At 39.9% G+C, this 24,790-nt stretch overlaps 1 protein-coding gene across 4 annotated transcripts in view; it reads right to left on the reverse strand.

The window, feature by feature from the left end:
• The window catches only part of psda (pleckstrin and Sec7 domain containing a), a 62,736-nt gene that overhangs the window by 24,909 nt on the left and 13,037 nt on the right, over nucleotides 1-24,790 (reverse strand). For 3 of the 4 annotated variants that reach the window (XM_037538542.1, XM_037538540.1, XM_037538541.1), the window contains 4 exons: nucleotides 22,893-23,004; nucleotides 20,612-21,155; nucleotides 18,879-19,334; nucleotides 652-837 (listed from right to left, as the gene is read on the reverse strand). In XM_037538542.1, the coding sequence (XP_037394439.1) occupies nucleotides 652-837; nucleotides 18,879-19,334; nucleotides 20,612-21,155; nucleotides 22,893-23,004 (1,298 nt within the window). The remainder of the gene's footprint in view (nucleotides 1-651; nucleotides 838-18,878; nucleotides 19,335-20,611; nucleotides 21,156-22,892; nucleotides 23,005-24,790) is intronic. The other variant, XM_037538543.1, reaches the window with a different exon arrangement.

Consider the following 24,790-nt stretch of genomic DNA (forward strand, 5'->3'; position numbering starts at 1 on the left):
GAGATTGTGAGTTCGATGATCGTGAGTTCGATGACCCTGGTGATGCTAAAGCCGTCCGTAGCCGGGAGTCCAAGAGAGCACAATTGGCCTCACTCTTTCTGGGTGGGTAGGATGGCCCGCCTTCTCCCCCCATCACTCAAGTGACGTAACAGAAGTGGCGGTTGGTTACAGTCCAATGACGTTGTGTAGTTGGTAGTTCAAAAAGAAGGGGTTGCTGGTTTCGCAGGTTTCGGAGGAAGCCTGCGTTAGCCTTCACCCTTCTAGCGTTGATAGCATTGTGTGATTGTGGGGAGTCCTAACTAGCAGGTGGAATTGGAAACAACTAAATTGGGGATAAAACTGGGTAAAAAAAAATTGCAGGCTTATTGCATACTGAGGTTTATTATTCAGTAACCACAAGGTCTTCAGACTTATAATCAGAAGATAAATAAATCAAAGTAAGTCTTAATTTTATTTATCTTCTCACACTATTTTCCGTTATGTTACTTAGTTTTAATTACTTCTTTATTGTTTCTATCCTGTGTGTTTTTACTTGCTTTTATGTGCATCAAGCTATTAACAGCAAAAAAGTAGATCTGAATGATTTTAAGAATTCATCTTAAAGGTATAAACAAAATATATAACAGAAATTTGGTGTAAAGGTATTCTCACTTTTTGCTGAGGTGCCGCGCAACGTCAGACCTCCTGAAGCCGTCCAGGTTATAGAGGCGTTTGGCCAGCCGTTTGGCAGCCTGCAAGTCGACCTTGTTGCCATTGGCGATGGTTTCATTACTGCCCAGTGTCAAGTGCTCTGCCACCTCGAGGTCAGACTGCGAGACGGGCCGTGACAGACGCTCCCTGTGGACACAGACACAGAGACACTGATGACTGTCCAGCTCAACGACAAACAAAATCCATGCAATACTGCACTGATTATATTTGTTTCAGTGAAATATATGATATAAGAGGAATAAAGGAAAATGAGAAATACATTGTACATTTTCTGAATTTTACATGCCTCAGCTGACATTATAGACTGTGTATAAGTGCATTTGTGCATCTGTGTGTGAGAGTGTGTAAATATAATTCTTGTAAATGGACTCTGAAGCCTGTTTTAAAATCATACCACGCATCACAGATGTCCTGATATTAATGGAATGCTTAATGATAGTTAAGAGGTATTTTATTTAATAAAGATATTCTGGAAGAGTTTTAAAGAGCAGTTGGAGAAAATTCTAGAAGTTCATATTCCCATGGACCCATTATTGTTGGACATGTTACCTGAACACATGTTTACCGATGACCAGTGCTACATGCTGCATGGTTTGTTGATGGTTGCAAGAAAATTAATTACGGTTAATGGGAAGACGCCTGCTCCCCCTTCCAACTGGACAGTGGTTACAAAAATCAAGCATGTTTATAGGATGGAACAAATGACAGCCCAGCTACAATGAAAAGTACCTATTTTTATACGAAGCTGTGTACCTTAGTTAGGCGTGGGCCTTTTTTTTTTTTTTTTTTTTTTTCCTGAGTATATGTGAATACGGAGCTATAGAATGTGTGGATATGCTTATGTGCTCACGTTCTGTCCCTGCATCATGCATGTTAAGTGAAGCTCCAATCTCAAGGTGAATTTGTTATATGTTAATAGCCAGTCAATGAGTATTAATGGCAATGAAGTTTTAAAAAAGAGGGCTTTTACTGTGTTAAGTGAAATCTGTGTTTGGGAGGTCATAAACACACGCATGTATAAACACATACAAAAACAACCTGGTGAGAGATAATATGTCAGATCGTTAAAGATTACTATATTATATATCTATTAGTATTAATATTAATAATACTATTCATATTAAAATGAGTAATAATCACGTTTATATAATAACAAGCATATACATTTTGTCACAGCTTGCAAAGACATTACAAAGCATTAAATATGACTATAAGCTTATTATTTCATTCCAGTTAAGCATAATCCACAAATTCATAACAAAATTAGCATGTCTCAGCATGTGGTCATGCACTGTCATAATGCTCTATGCAAGCTGGACCTTCTTCGGCAGTGACAATATTACACGTTATGAACTACATACAATGCAAAGTATGATATCAATTCATGATGCATAACAAATATGGCTATAAAGTGTAATATATACACATTAACAGTCACATTCACATTATGCCTATAATGAATCTATTATAACATGCTATATGTCTTATTCTTAAACATATTTAATATGCATAGAAAGTAGGAATGTACTGATATGGAAATTCTGGGTCCGATATTTGTTTTGTACACACTGCCAATTTGTTATGTACATAATGCCAATATACTTCCCCTCAGACAGATAATACAAAAACTGAACGCTCACTGGTATGTGGGTTTTGATAACACCCAGATTGATCTTAAAACCAAATCGGTTAAAAATCCACCCCTCAGACAATCCCAATCTTGTTTATTTGAGATCAAACTCTGGATGAAACATAACTTCTCATGTTAAATGGTGATAAGACTGACCTCCTTCTCATTGGCTCTAAATCTACTCTCAATAAAACTGTTTCTCTCTCTCTCTCTCTCTCTCTCTCTCTCTCTCTCTCTCTCTCTGTGATAACTCTCTCTTCTGGGTTCATTTCAAAATTCAAAAACCTACTTTACTTTTAATGTAAGTCAGTGGAACCAGATTTCTTTCCAGGTCATTTTGGGCTGTTTCTTTTGGTCCATTCTTCATGAAATGTACATACAATGTAAAGAGCAACATGCATTTTCAAATTATATTTAAAAAGGAAAAACAACAAAAAATGGAGATACGAGGTTTTATGCTGAGAGCAGAGATATGTGCCTGTGCATATCTTTATATATGTACTATTGTAAATGTTTTGCAGCATATTTTTTGTGTTCTGCAAAATTCAATCTTTGGATTGCAAGTCAAAGTAAAAGCAAGTACATGCTTTTATCTGTAGTTGTTTGGACCACCGTAGTGGGAGGCATTACGTCTTCCTTGCTTCACAAGCTTTAGAAGGTGCAGAACTCTGCTGCTTGCCTTCTCACTCATACTCACTCTCATAACCACATCATACTGTTCTCCATGATCTCCTCAGGCTTCCTGTAAAGTACTGCATTCGTTTAAAAATTCGTCTGCTCATTTACTCTCTGCTCGTCCTCAGCTGATGTACTAACCATTCCTCGATCCACCCTGTACAGCTTTGGCAACAGAGCGTTTTCTAGATTCACTAATCACTACCCCCACAAGTCTGCTAGCGTTATTCTCTCTCCTTATTTAAAATCAAATTGCAGTAAATCAGTAAAATGCAGAGATTTAAGTGAAGCAGTCAAGCATCACCCAGATACATTCTGGTTTAAAACACATGATCATGATATCCAATGATCATCATATCCAATGATAAAACAGATGATCATATCCAATCATCTGTCCGATGCTGATTTTCTTTTCATCAATTATCTGCTTATACAGATATTATTCCAATGTCATCATGCATCACTAATAGAAAGATTTCCTTCAGCTTTGTTTTTCTTCACCTTTGTAGTATAATGAAACAGCTGACATCATCTTAAGAAAACAGCTGTATACTGGAGTTTGTTTCATCTACCATCAAGAGTCATAGCTTGTACTATAATCATGACCAGGTTGAGACCTAAACAAACTTCCCCACTATACTACTTCCCTCCTCCTTATCAAACTGCTGACAGACTGGCCAGGACACAGCTCACATCATTGCTACAATTCATAGATACTGTTAATGTTAAAATTAGCATTAAAATGACATTAATCAAAAAGTCCAATGATACAAAGTTTATCAGCAAAGAAAGCTAAGGTGCTCTAACCAGGTAAGCTTTAGCAGCTGTGACCGTAAAAACCTGCAAAGCAAATTGCTGCCTTCAGTTAGAAGCCGTTAGAATACAGAACAAGCAGAAGATTGTGAATACAAACTGCAATATCTTACAAATCATTCATGACTGCTTTTCAGCCCTTGGACCGATAAAAATAAAGGACGAAAAAAGTGAACGAATAAATCAAACACAATCACCTTACCTTAAAAACACCATCTTGCCTCAGCATTCTCACTCTACTACCTCCCCAAACTGTTCTCGCCCTTTAACTTATGCAATCTGAAGCCATCAAAACACAAAGAGGACCAAAAGCCATGGAAATAGAGCACTCCTCATTATGATCTGTCTTTGGTTCCTTCCGCAGGCCCTTGTAACCACCTCTTTTCTGACTGTATGGTCTTCTATGAGGGCAGGGGAGGAGAGTAAAGAGGAGGGGAAAGGAGAGAGCAGTTTGTTTATTCTTGAAACAATGGCTTTGTGATCCTCTCCAAAGCGGACAAAGGAGGAGAAAAATGCAGAGCAGAAAAACTCTCTGCTATGGCTTCTAGGGTGTGGAGAGAACTCTGTGCAAAAACATTAACTGACACTCCCCTGTTGTTCAACAGCTAACAGACAACTGGAATATCTGGAATAGACTGACTGACAGTGTACTCGTACATCATGTTTCAGGCTTAAAGCTTCCTTCTAGCACACCCACAATTTGTAGACACAACACTCTCAAACAAGTCTGACAGAAATCCACCACTGGAATTACTCATTCAATGTAGAATGAAATGTTACAAAAAGTTATCAATTTAAACCAAAATGTATTTCAGATGTGAGGGAATAATAAAAATAATATACTCTAATTATTGGTTTATTGTAATTTTGGTAACAATTCCTATGAATCCTGTATTCACAGTGTTTCAAAGGCATTTATGAGATGTTATATGGCATGCATACTACCTTATTATGCCTGGCATAAGCCTGTATAACTGCTTATAAAGAGTTACAATATAATTTCATGCATTCACTTTGTAACATGCACATGTGTATTTTATGTAATAGGCCTATTCATTAAACTTATATGTAGCGTGAATTTAATAGAGTAATTAACTGGTAACTGAACAGATATTATAATGTGCCCTAACGGGGCTGTGATTCAGCTGAGGAGAATGAAGCCCAGTCAGCGTACTTTGGTTTCAGTAGGACAACAAACGGCCTATGTTTCCCGCTTTCAACCACAACCTCCTCAGCAAACACATTCCACACTCACCCAGGAGGACTCCACACACCCTCACTTTCTGCTGATCAAAGTTAAAGCAGTTTTACAAAGTTCCAGTATGAAACCATTAAAAAGACAATGAAAAGATTAAGAGACCCTTATTAGTCCCACAACGGGGAAACTTCACCTCCACATTTAACCCATTCGTGAAGTGAAACACCACATACACACTAGTGAGCACACACACACTAGGGGGCAGTGAGCACACTTGCCCGGAGCGGTGGGCAGCCCAATCCGCAGCGCCAACTGCCCTTCAACTGCCCTTTGATGCTGTTTGAGCAGATGTGAGAAGAAGCACTCTGATGCTGGTACAAGAGGGGGGATTCAGATAGCAGGAGAAAAAATCCCACAAAAGCATATCTGATACGGTTCACCTGCAGGTATCAAAATCAATGTCTCTACACTAGTTTCTGAAGTAAAGTCATTTTTTTTACATTCTAACACCAAGCATAAGTCCCTATCAGGAGTTAAACTTGGCTAGCTTCAGATTGGGCATTTTATTGGGAGAAACCATTCTCAATATATGTCGTCTTCCCTCGTGTTATTTTCTTAAGGTCTAAACCATGTTCACTGTAGAGTTTAAGCAAATGGCAGAAAGGTGAAACTGGTCGCACTCTCACCTTGACCCCTCACTCCTTTTTTGTATTGAAATGACCCTTTGTTTCATGACCTCAAGGTGATAACAACCCCCCGCCCGACCACAACCCCCTACATCTCTATTCATATCCTCCTTCTACAACCCCTCTTTACCCTTCCTCAACCTCCTTTTACCTCCTCCTTCCTCCATACTATTTTTCAATGTTTATAAGTTCCTTCCAAAACATTCTTGTTAGACTGGGCTGGACTAGACCGGACTGGTGACCAAGCTGTGCCTGTGCATGATTGTCTGCATGCATGTGAATGGGGGTGAATGGAGCTGTGGGTAGGTCTGGACGCGGAGCTTCTGCAAGATGATTGGAGGATCAGTCAAAAGGCTGAATCCCGATTTGATTGACAGCTATTTTGAAATCTATATCATCAGTTAATCACTGGGAGCTTCGGGTTTTAATATCGTTTCGTTAGTTCGTTCAATCACTCATTCATACTGTTGGCTAGGTCGGAGTGAACCAGCCAGCTAACAAGGTGCACACGATGGCAGGCGATGCGATTATTGTCGACCTGGTTTTGGCAAAGCCATTAGATAGTCTTCCTTACGAGGAGAAAGTTAGAATTAAACAGCAGGGCACATCAACTCCTAAGACTGATTTGGTCCAAAAAGTAGGGAAAGATAACAGGTCTGTTCAGCTCTCCTGGTATTACAGTTAGCTGGCTGACTGGAAGTGCTGTGACAAAGAAATTGTACTGTTGGCCATGCCTCTTGATGAAATCATCTCAGGGATCATGTCTTGTCTGGTCAAAATTTGGTTTTGGGGATCTGTCTAACTTTGAGCGGGAATATAAAAGGCATGAAAAGAGCAATGAACATGTGAGTGCATGTGCAAGGTTAAGTTGCCTGGGCAGGATCAGGGTTGAACATGCAATTAAAGAAGGTGCTCGCATTCAAGAGGCAAACCATAATGAAACAGTCAAACAAAACAGGGCCTTCCTAAATCGCCTTATTGATGTGACTTCCTTGCTTGGACGGCAGGAGCTATCATTTAAGGGGCATGATGAAAGTAGTGAATCATCCAACAAGGGGAGTTACAGGCAGTTCACAGAAACATTATCTAAATATGACTCTGTCCTGGCCACCCGATTCCAGTCATCAGCTGTGTTTTCTGGTATGTCTCATTCGCAGAATAGCACAGAATATTTTTTTGCATCACTTTCTGGGTTTGCCACATTTTTCTCCAAATACACAAAGACAACATCTTTTCTTGAGTCTGCAGTCTGTTCAAGGGTGGCCAGAAATGCTCCTATTCAATGGAATTTCACATCACGGATAGTGAGCACTGTGGCAAACAACTATGGCCATCATGTAGACTTTTTACAACATCACTGCAGATAAGGTCACTGGATGATGACACACTGTATTGTGCCAAGGGTTTTGTAATGACACTGGAGGATTTTGAATTTGTGTTCATGTCATACACATATGAACAAATCTTCTCAGAGACTGATGTGATCTTTGATATCGTCCAGCCGAGGGCCATGGATGTTCTCTACTGCAAGAAAAGAATGAGTCTGTTGTTTATGCCAAAGCAGCAGGTCTCACATCAGACCCATGAGATGAGCCCATGAGAAAGCGCCCTCTCTCCCAATTCCAGGATCCCCAGAGTGCTACAGAAATCTGTACATGGCCATCCTTGATAATCTCATGGAGCAGATTTCTCTGTGTTTTTCAAATTTGGAAAGATTGCGCTTCTTAGAATTAGTCAATCCAGGAAAGTTTGATGACGTGTGAGAAGTGTTTTCAGAGGAGGCAATCCAGAGTGTCCTGAAAAGTTATGGCCAATACTTTGATTCAAGGAGACTGAGGTCTGAATTTCAAGTCCTGTAGTCAAATCAGGACGTACAGGGTAACAGGGGAAAGCTGTGTGATTTCTTGTTTTTCTAAAAGACATGGAGTTGGACAGTGTAATGCCTCAGCTATACAAACTATTATTAGTGGCAACAGTTGGAGCTACATTTGTGGGTGTAGAAAGGAGCGTCTCCTGTTTAAAAGGCTTAAGTCTTACACCCACAACACAATGGTCCAAGGTCGCCTAAGCGGCCTAGCTCTGCTGGCCACTGAGCGGGCACTGGTCAAGTCCCTGGAAAAGACACCTACTTGGTACGATAGGATCACAGGCCATTTTCTTGAAAAGGAACGGAGGGCAGAATTTATGTATAAATAAATTGACAAATTTTATGATGTAAGCCGACAATGAGCTTCCCCTCTTTGAAAGACCAGCATCCGCCACTGCGCTATACCCATACTCTGTATGTGGAAATAAACTCCAGTCAGCGCTGAAGTTCCAGTCTCCTGACTCTTCTTGGCGAATTTTGAACAGGGAAGTGCTTCAAGTGAACTGAACAAGAAATACTCACAAGATATAATCACAGACAGTGTGGAAAAGGGGCAGAGAAACTGTGTGTATGTGTGCTGAGCACTGTCAGATAAAAGGATACTGTACAAGTATGCTTTTATTCATGAAGGTAGAAACAATGTAAATGTACTACCAATGGTACAACAGTGGCCTTAATGTCCAACTGTGTAATGTAATGAAAGTGGAATGGAATATGGTACAGTGATGTTCAATAACTAAAAGTACTGAAGATGTAACCTTCAGGGAACCACCACAGAGGGGTGACAAGAGGGGTACCAGGGAGCTGTGACGATAGCCTTTTTCTGAGACTGTGTAGTGTATGGGTACTAAAGCTGAAAGTACAGGGCCAAAAATATACTTGAGTGAAATCAGAAAGCATCTACATTTAAACTTGAAGTAAAAAAATTGCAGTTACAGATGCTTAAACAAATAAAGCATAAGCTTACTTGCTTGGTGGTATGTGGTGCAGTAACTGAGGAGTGGTACTGGTTCTTACACAAAGATGAATTAGCACAATGGGCAGTTTTATAGAAAAAAAATCATGACCTCATGACCTGGGAATTACAGATAAGTATTAAATATGATTACCTAATAGAACAAATGTGCATGTAGTTCCTCTAAAAATAAATGATTAGAGGATACTTCAGCCTGATAAGTACTCTTTCACGAGTGCAATCTCTGGCAAGTACATCTGTAATAATATACTGAAAATGACACCTAAATGTAGCATTATTCTACCCATTATCTCATCTGGATCTGGGACAGTGCATATACACATGCAAAATTATTATTCTTAAATTCTGAAAACTGTATAGTTTTTCCTAATATATGTATTTAGATTGTCAAGCTCTTTTCTTGCTGTAACGTTGTCATTTTCTTCGGTTTCTGTCTCCCTCTGTATTCATCCATCCATGTAAAACATTCAGCCAGACTAAAACAAGTAGGTTTGGGTCACTCCCAGAGTCCACTGATACTATAACAACAACTGAACTGCAACCAGGGCTGACCCAATCAGTATCAAGCACCACACACTGCTCTGTGAACTGGAGCTCCTTCATACAATTCTGAGTTTCCACTCACCGGTAAATAGCAGGCCAAGGGGCATACAGGTAAGGATCATCCAAGGTCCTGCCCCCCCAGCAGACCAAAAACTTATCCATGTCATTAAAGCTCCGCCTCCACACAGCCTCTGTGTGGCAAGGTAACACCCCAGCTAATCAGCACTGAATTCTCCAATCCTCATCAGCTCCACAAAAGTGGTACAGGCCCAAAATCCATTAGATCAGCATTTGTTTAGGAGCTTATTCCAAAGTTTACATTTACATCTTTCCACACTGAAAGTTTGATGTCCTCTTGCTCTTCCCGTCCAGCCTTGGTGTTGACTGTGCTTCTCGGCTAGTCTTGCTCTGCTCTCTTGCTCTCCCTGAAAACAGCATGGCAGCTGCTGCTCATCTGTCCTCTCTGTCTTTCCCTCTGTCAATACTCTCTCTGTCTTTCTGTCTGTCTCTTTCCCTCAGTCCCTCTCTGCCCAGCGGCTGCTTTCTGCCATCAAGTTTGCTTGCCTGTGTGTGTATGAGTGTGTGTTCCTCTGTGCCAGTACCCCTCGCCAGCTGAGCTATTTTCCGCCACTAGATATGGTATGTATTTCCTTTCCTCACTATGCAACAGCTCACCCCCTATCCCCTCCTTCTCTTCCTCTCTTTGTTATAGCTCAGTGTCCCTCCCTTCACTTAGAGCCTTCCCACTCGGCTTCTTTATCAACTGAATAATCAGCCTCATCTCACATGCTAACAAGACAGGGGAGTAACTACTGATGAGAGTCAAAAGGCATCAGAGAAAGGGTCTCCTTTTTTAGTCACCGTAGCAGTCTGCCTACTGAGAACTACAGTACTGTGAAAAAGGCCACCTGAGAAAAAAGAATTTGAAGTTATTTAGGCAAGGTAGGAGAATTTATTTGCTTGGAAACCCACTAACTTAAGAAAAAAATACAAATAACATAAAAGGTCTTATATACCTTTGTTGCTTGGACCCCTAATCAATACAATAAACTGTGATTTTATGACTGTCAGTGTGTTTGCTTAATCACTTCCTAACTCTTTGAGGCAGCCTGGTATTTGAAGTTACCACCCATTAATGCTTCATTAAAGAGCCAATATTCTACATTTTCTTGTATTTTATTTCTTTCATGAGATATGATGTTATATTTCTATGAGATTATGTAAAAAAAAAAAAACATTCATTTTTACATGACCATTTCACAACTTCTCGTTATCACTTAGAATCAAGCAGGCTGCTTTGGTTGCTGTGCTTTTAAAACTGATACAGAGTATGTAAATGAACTTTGCTCTGATTGGCTGCCCTGTATTGTGCCTCATCCCAAAATCTTGGGCTAAAACACTCCTTATAACTTCAGAATGAATGGGCACACAGATACACAGGGTACACAGATGTAGGCTAAACAGGTAGACACATGCCAATGAGTTTTTTTGTGGCATCATGAATTCAATTACCTTAAAACAGCAACTTGGATTTCATATTTGACAGGGGAGTAAATGTTAAACTTTGAAAGTTTAAAAGTGTTTACGTAGTTCTATCAAGGTCCTTCATTTCAAAGGAGCGCGGACAATTCGGTTTTATTAAATGAGGTGCATCAGTGTGGCAGAACTGAGCAATTTAACTGGAGCTGCGTCAAGAGGAACCAAAGCTGTGCAGGATATCATGTTTTTGAAAACAACTTATCGCACTCGTGCTGCTTAGATAAACGTTTCCTAAAAAATTCCTATAACTTTTGCACACCACTGTCTGTAATCTACATGAAAATTAATGATAGTCAGAAAAAGAAACACAGTCCAACACTCTATTTAAAACCCTCAAATCACATGGTCCTGGAAGTTAATCTCCTATCGCCATGGAGACCAAGTGTGCCTGGCTACACGCCAGTTCTGACTGGGACACTGGACAGGAAAAGGAATGCTATGGAGGGTCCAGGTGTCAAAGCAGACGGGGTCAGCTTTCAGCCTCTATCTAAAACCACAGCCAGGCAAAACAGCCCTTACACACACAGCAAGACAGCATGCAAAAAGAATAAGAAACTTCAGTCCCTTCAGATCTCCTGCTGTGCACTGATGACAGAACCTACCCTGACTGCTCTATATTCAACTCTCACGCTGGGCAGGAAGAGGAGCGGTTGAGAATCTGAAGACTCCGCAAGTGACCTGCAGCATCCCCAGCCGTGACCCCGGAAGAGTCTTCAACTGAAATTCCCATGGAAAGCTTTCATGACTCTGTTCTTGGAGCTGAATCACTTTCAGTTTGGCCTATTTAAATTCCACTGAAACTACACTGTAAGAAACAAATGATATTTCTGCTGTAAATGTAAATGTGCTCTCGAAAGAAGAAAAGTGTTTCTTAAGTTTCAATTGTGCATCTTAAATGTTTTATATTTTCTCTGCTTTCAATTTCACATGAACAACAGTACATATTTGTACCTATAGCGCATTATATATTTTAAAACAGAAAAATAAATAGAAAATCAAACCATTATATATGGCATGAAATTCAAATTTTGAACTAAGTAAATGGGAAAAAAAATAATTACATTGCCTTTTTCCAAACAAGTAAAGAAACAAAAGATTATTTTTAATGACACTTTGGCTTAGAGTTATAAGGGTCTATCTGTGTTCAGAGAGGTTTTGAGATACTGAGTATCAAAGATTTCACTGGAATGGACCAAACACAGACAGAACAGTTTTCCCAGATAGCAGACAGTTCTGGGCTGATTCGGGCTTTCCTATGGAAGAATTGGTTGATAACTATGCAGATGTCAGGCATGCACACCAGAATAGCTTCATACAGTTTTGCCTTGTGTCTATATTTATGGGGCAATTCTGGTGTGAATGTTGTGGACCAACCATGTAGTTCTTTCAGATTTAGGCCACATCAATTAGTTCTACTCACAGATCTATTAGTTCTACTCACTAGTCACAGGCCAGTGTGTGACCTGAGCCAAGGACCCAGCCGTACACTGAGCCAAGGATGTGGCCCATAAGTGGGCCAGAGAGCTGTTCTGAGAGGAGATGCCATCTTGGGCTCTGCTGGAGCTCCATCTTATCTGTCTTAGGCACAGACTAGGTAAGTTTTCTGTTGCTGCTCCAGACAGCTAGCTTTACCAGCACACTTTCATTTATGGAACAGAACGAAAGCAACCAATAAAATATCAGAAATCTGTGCAACCTTGCTACCAAAGTAATCAATTTTATTTTTAGAATTTTTAGAATAGGACTCCTGAACATGCGAACAGTTAAAATAAATAAACCTGCAGGCTCTTAAGACTAGATTGAGCTCTACAGTTGGACCCCTTACACTTTACATCTGATATATATTTGCATTAATAACCAATTTTTGCCACAATTAGTTTAACATTAACAGTAGGTACATATTGCTATCGCTTTTAATCTAGATTGTATTGATGTTTTTAATCTGTTGTCTCTTTTCTGAGGAGATGCCATCACTACCTGTAAACATTTACATAAATGTATGTATTACTTCAGTCAGACACTTCTTATGACTGTTATCAGCTTCTTTATTTAAATTATGACAGTTTGTTTACAGCCAACTGTTTGTCATCAATATGTTATACAAACACAGTGTCATGTAAATTGGAGATTAAATAATAATTAAATAATCAGCAGCAGGCAGAAACATCTGTTGATTATAACATAAGAATTGATGAAAATCACTTGAGTAACACGAAAGTTATGGCCAATTCAATCATAAGCACTCATCATAACTTAATACGTGTATTTTTACAAGCGGATCTTGACCCCTCCAACATGGCAGACGTGCAGCTGTATCACTTTACATTAAGAATTGCAGACAGCGAAGCATCTATGTATTTATATCCATGGACCAAGCTACCAAACTTAGCCAACATTAACAATTGCTAGCTAAAAAAACAGCTTCTAACTTAAAAAAGCCTATATTTTAAATGACTTGATCAGTTGATCAGCTTATTGCTGAGCCTGGGTACAAGGGTAAAGCCTTTCATTAGCTATTAGCCACATTCATTACCCATTCTGATTGGTTGATGCATATAGAAGCTTATGATATCAACTTAGCATTCCATTTTCAGGAAGGTACCTTTTACTTTTTTAAAATGCAGAGACTATAATGCTTGTTTTTTTATGTCAAAACATCAGTTATCAGCACGGAATGATGAACTACTTGTACATAACTCCAAAATTCCAGATAGAACTTTTTAATTCCAGGCCCACTGGCTGTTACTTACTCATACGCAATTCAAAGTGCACCCTTCCAAACCTATAAGGCTAGCTTATGACAACACTTAACAACTGTACAAACATTTTAGTCATGACTTACATCATTACTTACATCATTACCCAAAGGGTCACACTACATCCAATCCATTGCCACCACAAATATAGCCTTTTTCAGTCTTCAGGCCTTATGGCACTCACACTGCTGTGGTCATATTACCAACTGCATGATCATAACATAATATAAAAATAGCATAACCCAGAGACACCCACACCAATTGTGTAATGCTGCAATCTTGAGACACATTAAACACAAAGCCATACTTCTCCAGAGCCCTCTGCTGGACAGCTTATTATTCCATGATTATTCCATGAGGCCACAGTCATCACATTCTAATCACATCAGGATTCCAAAGTGTAATATAACACAGTGAGTACAAACAGCACTAGTTGTTGTTAATGGCGACTAATATGCATAGTTTCATACTCTATGTCTTTTTACTGCAGTAACTGTGCTTTTAACATATTAGTCTTCACAGATCATAAAAACAAGCAAATTACAGAATTACAGAAGCCATAAGTGACATCTGTCCTCACACATCTGTCCCTGAGCCACATACAAGACATGAGTGTGTGTATGTGTGTCTGGAGGCCAGCTGTGCCTGCTCTACTTTGAATGCTTCATGTGGGAATACAGATGTATATAGCCATATAGCCAAAGCCATAAATATAAAACTGTAAAACAGATCTGGTTCTGACTGATGGAGCTACACTCAAACCTATTGTGAAATACTAGCACACATATGACCCCATCACAATAAGTGAATTTGCTATTAATACACCGTTATGTTGCTCACCAATGAATGTACTGATAGATGGCACCAGGTATTAGTATGTATATGAAATAAAAAGCTCATCTTCTTCTTCTTTCGGCTGCTCCCTTTAGGGGTCGCCACAGCGGATCATCTGCCTCCATAAGCCCATAACAGCACTAAATATAGCCTATGGAAGAATTTTGTTTACATTTATTTTCTTAACAACTGCAAAAATTGATATTCAAGTGAAATCATCTTAAATGTAGTCTAAATATCTCCATCCATCCATCCATCCATCCATCCATCCATCCATCCATCCATCCATGGGGGGGGTCATGGGGCTAGCAGCCTAAGCAAAGAGGCCCAGGCCTCCCTCTCCCCTGCCACCTCCTCCAGCTCTTCCGGAGGGATACCGAGGCGTTCCCAAGACAGTCGAGAGATATAATCCCTCCAACGTGTCCTGGGTCTTCCCCGGGGTTTCCTCCCCCGTCGGACATGTCTGGAACACCTCCCTAGGGAGGTGTCCAGAGGCCATCCTTACCAGATGCCCAAACTACCTCAACTGGCTTCTCTCATTGTGAGGGAGCAGCGGCTCTACTCCGAGGCTTTCCCGAATCGCTGAGCTTCTCACCCTATCTCTAAGGGAGAGCCCCTTTTGGCCACTTGTATCCGCATTTTGGTCACTACCCAAAGCTTGTGACCATAGGTGAGAGTATAAATATCTTATATTTCTCATTTTGAGATGGTTGTATGATTATTATAATATTAATTTAACTTGTTTGTAGATGTTTTTACAACCCTATTTCCAAAAAGTTGGGATGTATATATGTAAATAAAAATAAAAATAAAATGCAATGATGTGCAAATCATTTAAACCCTATATTTACTTGAAAATAGTACAAATCATAACATATCAAATGTTTTTGAAAAATATATGCCCATTTGATGCCAACAACATGTTCTCAAAAAGTTGGGGCAGGGCAACAAAAGGTTGGTCAAGGCATGTTTCTCAAAATAAAATAGCAAAGTACTTTTGCTTTTCATCATCTACAGCACATAATAACATTATGAGAATCTGGAGAAACCTGTGTATGTAAGGAATAAGGCCAAAAACCAATATTTGGTTGCCATGATCTTTGGGCCCTCAGACTGCACTGCATTAAAAACAGACATGATTCTGAAGAGGTGATCACTGCATGGGCTCTGGGACACTTCTGAAAACCACTGTCTATAAAAACAGTTCATCGCTGCATCCACAAATGCAAGTTAAAACTTTAAAACGCAAAGAAGAAACCAAATATAAACAGGATCCAGAAACACTGCTGCCTCCGTTGGCCTTGATCTCTTTCAAAATGGGCTAAGGGGACGTGGAAAAGTGTTTTCTGATCCAACATGTCAAAACTATTAATTCTTTTTGGAAAATCATTGACCCTGTGTCCTCTGTGCTAAAGTCCACTCAGCTTGTTATAAGTGCACAGTTCAAAAGCCAGTAATCATGATGATAGAAGGGTGCATTAGTGCACATGGCATGGGTGACTTACACATCTGTGAAGGCATCATTACTAAAAGATGCTAAACCATATATACATGTTTTGGCAACATATGCTGCCATCCAGACAATGTCTTGCTTACAGAAGACCTTGCTTATTACAAGATAATGCCAAACCACATTCTGCATGTATTACAAAAGCATTGCTCCATATTACAAGAATCAGGATGTTAAACTGGCCAGTCTGCAGTCCAGATCTGTCACCCACTGAAAACATTTGGTGCATTATGAAAAATATGACATAAGAGACCCCGAACTGTTGAGCAGTAGAAATCCTACATCAAACAAGAATGAAAAAACATTTCACTTTCAAAACTACAGCAATTGGTCTCCTCAGTTCTCAAACACTTACAGAGTGCCGTTAAAAGAAGAGTTGATGAAACACAATTGTAAACAAGCCCCCTGTCCCAACTTTTTTGGAACACGTTGTAGGCACCAAATTCAAAATGGATATGGACATTTATTTTTTTAAAAATCTCCATTTCAACATTTGATATGTTGTCTTTAAAAATATGGTTTGCATGATTTGCATTTCATTGCATTCTATTTTTATTTACATTCTACAGCATACAGTGTCCCAACTTGTTTGGAAATGGGGTTGTACTTGTTTTAAACCATTTTGTTAATCAAAACTAGATGTGCATTTCCTGAAGGAACTGCAAGGGTGCCTGAAAAGAGCTGCAAGTGTGTGTGTGTGTGTGTGTTTCTGTCTAGGTGAACAATACCTCCTTAGGTATGTGTCTGTGTGTGTATGTGTGTGTGTGTGTGTGTGTGTGTGTCTGTATGGTGTGTGTGAGAGGGAGAGATGTATGTGTTGGGGGGGGGGGGGGGTCATTCAAATGAACTGTCACTCTGTTATTATGCAGCTCTTAGTGGAGAAGCCTTGTTTGAGTCTGATTTGCACCCTCTGAATCGTCATAACTCGGGAAATGTTCACTCTACCACTTAAACGGATAGATGGTGTGAGATAAGACCCCCTGAGGATTATTTTGGTGTCACATTGTGTGTATTGAGCAGAAAATGTCTGAGTTATGACAAGTTAAACACAGGGAAAACCTTGAAATAAGCTCATTCTGATTTTGAGAAATTTACATGGGAGTGAATGGGGCAGTTTTCTGTGCCTAGTGCCAAACAAATGCTCATAACTCTAAAGCTAACTGATAAAATGGTGGTATATTTTGAGGTTTCAGAAAGTTTTTGTCATGCACTTGTCTTTTCTTCAAACCTCTTTTACTCTGGACTCTAATTTCAATAAAAGCAACTCGCATTTGCATCCCGCCTCAACATCTCCACCGTTACAAATTTTACTATCGATAAGAGAGTTTTAACCTGACATTACTCTTGCTCATTATAAAATCACTGTAACGCACAGCCAATAGTGGCTTAGTGCTTTAACATAGATCTGTTATAATATAATAAATACAATAATGCGATAATGACAAATATCTTACCTTGTAAGGGTGTGAAAATGTATCAGAGTACTGTGACGATTAAACTGCATTGATTTTTAAATGTTATTGATTTATTATCATCGATTATAAGAATATTCAATAAAGCATGAACCTATTCTTTGTCAATGACCAAAAGTGAATATCTATTTAATCTTTGTCTGAGGATGCCGTAGCAGGCCTTCCTACCTCCGAGGATGTGGCAGCAGGCCCGCTTGCACCTCAAGATATCAGTGTGGCTCAGTCTATGTAAGCTCTCAACTCTGCATCTCCTTACCAGCTGGCTTCTGATTTCCCTGACCAGTCTCCAGATCCTGTCTGTGGCTTGTGAGTCTCTGGACCTGCCCACAGTTTCAGCAGTCCAATCCAGTCCTTTATCCCATCTTCTGTCCAGTCTCCAGCTCAGTTTCATGTCTTATCTGCTGTCCTGTGTCAGGTCCAGTTTCCTCCCTGGTCTCCAGTCCAATCTTCAGGTCATCCTGTCTCATTTAGTGTCCAGTCTCCTGTTCTCGTTCCACTTCCATCTAAAGTCATGTCTCCAGTCTTGTCTCATGTTTCCTTTTCTGTCCAGCCCGTAGTCCCGCCTCATGTTTTGTCTCCTGTCCAGCCTCATAATCCATATCTTGTCCCGTCCTTCGTCCCGTCTCTTGCCCAGTCCCATGTTCAGTCCACCGTCCAGTCTCCCGTCCAACCCTTTGTTTAGTCTCATGTCCAGTCTTTTGACTAGTTTCCTGTCTGTTCCCCTGTCCAGTTTCCTGTGCTTTCCTCCCCCTCTGAGTCAGCTTCCTTGGTGTTCCTTTCCTGGTTCCTTTCCGTGCCTTGGGAGCTGCACGTTAGAGGGGGGCTTCTGCTATATCTGTTCAATCTTTGTCCTGGTCTTTCTGTTTTTGCCTTTTTCTTGGTTTCCTAGTACTGTGTGTTTTTGTTTATCTGGCATGTGTCTGTTTTCTTTTGGCATGTGCTTTTGTTGTCATGTTGGCTCCTCCCCTGTCCTGCCCTGTCTTCACCTGTTCGTTGTCTCTTAGTCCGGCCCTCTCATTAGTTTTAGGTGTTTCTCGTTTTATTAGTATTTATACCCCTGTGTTTGCTCAGTCCTTGTGTCTTGTATTGTGTCTATACACCCTGTTGCTGTTGCCTCTTGTTGTTGGTTTTGTTTGTTGTTTAGTTCTGTTTATTTTGTTTTGTCTGGTCATGGATTTATCTGTTCCACTCACCTCTGCTACTGTGTTTTTGGACTGAATTGTGTTTAAAAGCAATTTGCACTTGCATTCTGCCCCAATGCCTCCTATGTTACAATGACATTTGTGTATTCAGTGTGTTTTTAAAAATAATTCAGGGGCTCATTTATAAAACATTCTTATGTATAGATTTGATCATAAAATGATCATCACAATGATTTGTAATGATTTTCAAATTCAAATTTTATAGTACATGATTTGTGAACAATGTGATTGTATGATTCAAATATATGCAAATGCTGAGAGCAAATTTACAATGTCATTTAAGTACATTTTATAAACGATAAACCTGAATCACAGCAAAATAGTCTAATCAAAACTAATCAAATTGAATTGTCTGAACTTTCATGATCCATCAAAATGTTTATAAAAGAATCAGAATCAAGCAGTGCAAGGTCAGAGATCTTACACCTCCACTGTCCTATGAATTGCATACCAAATGGTCACTGACCTTACTGCTGTGTCTGAGTCAGACGCAGGTAGGATGTGGCTATCAGAGTGACCACTGCTGCTCGACTCGCTCTCCTCCTCAGATGTACTGCTCTGACCTGTCCCAGTCTGACCATGCATCACCTCAGAGGCACTAGGTCCTGAAAGGCTCGGGGCTTCAGGTCGAGCCAGAGGAGCGAAGCTCAGCTCGATGATCTGCTGAGCGCTCTCACAAATCTGGCTCTGGATCTCAGGGGTCAGGGTCGGGAGGTCAAAAGTGAAGATGGGTGGGCCAGTGGGGGTCATGTCAACACTGTCCAGGCTGCTGTAGGAGGTGCCCTTGGCCCGGTGCGATTCCATAATGCTCTCAAAGTGACGGCTGAAAGAGTCCAGACCATCCACTGAGGTCCTGCGAGGACTTTCCACATTGATGGGGGACTTCAGAGCAGTGTGGCTGTCTGATGCGACATTTGGGGAACTACAGGAATTAAAAGAGTGCCTTTATCAGTCACACTCGGCACTCAGCAAGAATAGAAAATAAAAAAAGCTAAAAATAAAGATTGTGAAGGTTTACATCAGAGTCAGGGTACATCACTAAAAACCAACTGAATATTTTTGCAAAAAAGTTATAAGCCATACAGTAAACAACTTGATCAAAGATTTGATCTGTATGATCAGTACTGGCATATTTTCTTTGATCAGTATCAGCTAAATTAAGCCACATCCATTTATAATCTTTTGTTAAGGCTACTTCACTCCATTGCGCTCTCATAGGTGTATTGTAGCAGAGATTATCCACAAATCGCTGAACTGAGGTGCATTTTGAGAGGTTAACAAGCCATCTAAATGCCTATTATACGGAAATATTTTAAAGTATCCCATTTCCAAAAAAAAGTTGCGATGCTGTGAATGTAAATAAAAATAGGATGCAATGATGCACAAATCATGTAAACCATATTTTTAAAAGAAAATAAAAAAATATGACAAATGTTTTTCTTGAATTATTGCACTATTTGATCGTGCAGTTTTTCATGGAGTGGTGAACCCCTCCCTGTCTTTACTTCTCAAAGTTCTTTACTTCTCTCTGGGATGCTCTTTTATACCCAATCATCTTACTGACCCGTTGTCAATCATGTTTTTTTAGCATTTACCAACTTTTTGTTGTCCTGGCCACAACACAAATTTTTTGGTATGTGTTATTGCCATCAAATTCAAAAGAGGCATATATTTTTATATATAGAGGCACAGAGTTTCAACAGTTGATATGTGGTCTTTGTAATATTTTCAAAATAAGCATAGGGCTTAAATGATCTGCACTTTGTTTTGGCATTTTGGAAATTGGGTTGTAAAAAATGTCCTGGAAAAAATTTATATTCAACATAGGTTAAGGTAGATGTCAATAAGTACATTGAAAGTTAGAAAAGTGACTTTGAAGTAGGGCTGAACAATTTGAAAGAGAGCAAGAGTAGCACTTTTAATTGTGTTTCATGTTATTCAGAGTTGTCTTAGCAAATTTTAAAGTTGCAGAGCTCAAGAACCGTCAAACCAGCACACTAAATCCAGCATTTAAGTCCAAAAAACAGATGTACTGGTCTTCTTGGTGGGAAAAAGGCCTTAATTAACAGAAACCAACCACATTAAAATTATAATATGACTCAGAAAAATGGCAATTATGTATTTTTCATACACCTGGCCTGTTGTGTAATATGCATGGTTGTGATCACCTGGACAGTTTTCAGGTGGGCCTGCTCTTACCCTTTTAGTAAACGGCTGAACACCTCATCTCCTTCTTGTGCAGCGTACTGCCTCTTCCTGTCACCGTGCATCCTGACACTGGCCCAACTCACCACCTCTTCATCCTGCAACTGTTCATCTTCTTCCACATTTGGCGAAGAACTGGCAGCAGAGGTGCCCAGTGCACTGCGGTCACTACTGAACGCTGAGTCAACTTCCTCCTGCTCGGCCAGTATGACCTCGTCAATGTCAGTCTCTCTGTAGCAGCGCAGTGGAACAGCATCCAGATCTGTTTCTGAGTATTTGATGGTGCGTCGGATGATGCCAGTCTTAGGAGATGAGCCCAGTGCAGGAGCGGTGTTGACCAGTTCCACATCCACCTGCTGAACATCATGGCTGGAGGCCTTCTGGGACTCAGATGTTGGCCTGTGTCTGGAAGGAGCTGCCGTAGACCTCAGAGGCAATGAGGACGCAGGAGCCGGTGTCAGAGAATCACTGGAGTAGCCGCTAGATGGCGCAGTGGAGGACACTGTACCTTGTTTTGTGCCTGCCGTGGGGGGGGAGCCTGAATCGTAACATGACATTTTGGTGAAAATTCAACTTTACATTAACTGTGTGTAATATTATATGCATGCCTAACATCATGCATGCATCATCCATCGCACACTTGCATCAAACTCAATAGAGCTGTTAAACAGACCCACATAAAGTTGCTTATGTGGTTTGGGACACTGCATGTCATACTGTTATTCATACAAACAAACAATAGTATGTGACATAGCTGAAACAGCAGTAGCTGCCAAATTAATGCCTGAATTTGGTCTGTACTTTTGTCCATTTTAATAAATAATTATTAAAATGGACAAAAGTAAACACCAAATGAATGGTTCTTCAGTGGTTCTGTAGTAAAGGCTATGGTTATGTAAGATACTGTGAAAAAAAGTCTTAGCATGGTTCAGTGGGTCTTCTCTAGGATGGTGATAAAAATAGTTCTATATAGTAAAATAAAAGGTTCTGCAGTTGTGACAAGTCATAGAATCTTAACAGAACAGTTCTTGCTAAGAGTGTTCAGTATCAGAAACCACCTAAGATTATTTAAATACTCAACACGGACTGAGGCATGTGTGATGATGTAGGTATGTAATTTATGCAATGTTAAGCGTGGGGTATAAGTTTCCATTATTTGTTAGCCACATTCGTTATTTATATATAATATATATTATATTATATATATGTACATGTTACTTGAGGTTTTTTGTTCACTTTAATGTGTCGAATATTATATTTACTACTTCCTATATCCCCAGTGAATGGTTGCAATTGTAACACTTTGAGTCCACTATAGATGTCTTGTAGTTGGTCACCTTGTCTTGAACTAACATTCAGTATCTAATAAAAATGACGGAAAGTTAATGCTATGTGTAGAAATGTGTAAACAGATTTAACAGAAATGTAATCGACTCTATTAAACCTTACCTTAAACCTACACCTAACCTTCATTTCAACCAAAAACCTAAACCTAATCCTATACCCAACCCTAACACTGTTTATAATTCACTGCGTATCAGCAAATCCAGTTTCACCAGACCCATCATCCCCAGATGGTTTGTTATCAATTAGAAATTCTATAAGGGGCTGATAAAATAAAGTGTGATGAGCAATTATTTTGCACACCAAATGTTTGACACGGCTTCCACATGTTAGAAACTAAACTGATGTAAAATAAGATATATAAACACTACTGAATGGAACAGTCAGAGAATGAGTGACAGGTACTGAATGAATCACTGACTGCTACTAAGTTCAATATCTCTGACATCAGCCTATATACAATACCGCATAGCGAACAAGCCAGACAATGACTTACCGAACCTACAAACAATCTAATCTGTATTGTAAATAATTTAGATATGTATTGACAACTAGCTCAGTAGCAGAGATGAACGTAACAATATATCTGAACCATAACCAAATAAACTATCACCCTATTAGGGGTCAATGTAATTAAGTGACAGGAATAAATGCTTGAAAAACAAGGGATGGAAAAAGTGAGCCAAGTTTAATAATGTTTATAGTGACAAACATCCTGTGACAGACATCCTGATGTCATGCTACAGTGGCTCAGCCCCTTCAGATAATTGGATTACATGGTCACTGCGGGGCTTAAAGCTTGTTTTCAAGAAGAGGCAGATGAAAGGGAGAGATAACTACAATCGAAAGAGGGAGAGAGTCTTTCATAGGTTGTTTTAATCCTGGCGGGGTACTTATGAGTGGTCTGGGTGGTCCTCGTGAATGTTCTCACCTTTTACTCCATGGTGGTCCTCTGAAGGCTTCCCGAACAAGAACTCCCATTTGGCACGCGCAATTTTTTGAGAATGCAAGGAAGGGCCTGACAGTGATGATCCACTCTCCAACTAGAACACACAATTGAATTAGCAAGAAGTAATGCCAGCATATTTAATTCTATAATCCAGATAATCAAGAATTAGGGTTGTTTTCTGTCTCACAGAAGTGGTAAATGATATGCTATGGCCTGTTTACCATTGCAGGGCCAAACAGTTCTAAGTACAATGTTCCAGTGACATTTCCACACAGACACAATCTGACACAAATCGCTTAAAAATCTGACTCAGCATGGTTAGCTAACTGCGTTCAGGACCATAGAACCATTCGAATTAATGGTTCTATAATGATGTAGCCATTCATCGATTGGTTCTCCGTTTATGTCAGTATTGTGTCACTGCATCCTGCTGTTATTTCAAGCACAAAAACAGCTTCTATTCGCTCACATGGACGCATGTTGTAGTTAGCCGGTAACAGGCTATCCCACCACAGTACAGGCTCAGTTTCAGTAACTGATGCTCAAATAACACCAGTTTAGAGGATAAAAAAATCTGAGAGCACACTGACAGACTGGTTTTAAAGTAATGGTCGAAATCAACTGTGTGTTGTGGGTACTGTGTTTGTAGCTATTAGCCTTTTGGCAGTTAGGCAATCTTTTACGTGGTTTTCGTTATTATTTCCTGATTCTGATTTGGTGCCATAACCCAAGTTCACACCTGCACAGAATGGCACAGTATGGCTCTGGGAACCATTTCACTGTGCAGTGGAAAAGAGGCCTATAAATCTAAAGATTGTAGGTTAATCAATGTTTCTTCTGAAATCAAGGGTATTAATAGGAGTTTGTCTCCCTCTTTGTTATAGTAACAGCCTGTACACGTCTGGAAAGGTTTGACACTAGATGTTGGGACATCAAGATGATTATTTAATTGCATTCAGCTACAAGAGCATTAGTGAGATCAGGTTCTTCTGTGTGACACTTGGTATTGGGCATGGTGAACCTTAGGCTCATGTGTGGCTGCTCCTGAGCATCCCATTCTAATGATTTTCAATGAGTGCACCTAAATTCACTAATCAGAACATAGGATGATTTTGGAGATATAGGTTATCAAGAGATAGATGCCCTGCCCACACTGTGGCCAATAAGGCATACTCTAAGGGATTATTATAGCCTATTTTATTCTGATCTATAGTTACAGTTTTTTTTACATTATCGTACTCCACTTATCCACTGTCACTGAAGTGACATCAATGAACATAATGCAAAACTTGCAGCAGTGAAACACACTTTTAGAAGTTAACAAGTAGTTCAAATGTCTACAGTTTAAAATGAAAGGTTTCTAAACTAACGTGGAAAATGAAAACAAATATAAGTAAAGAAAACTATAAATAAAATTAAAATAATATTAATATTCAGAGTTGGGGTGGGCAATAAGACCATATTAGATTAAGAGACCCTTATTAGTCCCACAACGGGGAATTTCCACCTCCGCATTTAACCCATCCGTGAAGTGAAACACCACATACACACTAGTGAGCACACACACACTAGGGGGCAGTGAGCACACTTGCCCGGAGCGGTGGGCAGCCCAATCCGCAGCGCCCAGGGAGGAGTTGGGGGTTAGGTGTCTTGCTCAAGGACACCTCAGTCATGTGCTGTCAGCTCTGGGGATCGAACCGGCGACCTTCCGGTCACGAGGCTGGATCCCTAACCTCCAGCCCACGACTGCCCCAATATGGCTCTCATGATAAATGTACAGCTGTATTATTAACAAAAAGGCAAATTTCGAATCAGACGTGACTTTGACTGATAAGTATAAAAGTGTTAATAAGTATTCAATTACTTGAATCAGGATCTAG

This window comes from Pygocentrus nattereri, chromosome 5 (assembly GCF_015220715.1).
Source record: "Pygocentrus nattereri isolate fPygNat1 chromosome 5, fPygNat1.pri, whole genome shotgun sequence".
NCBI lineage: Eukaryota > Metazoa > Chordata > Actinopteri > Characiformes > Serrasalmidae > Pygocentrus > Pygocentrus nattereri.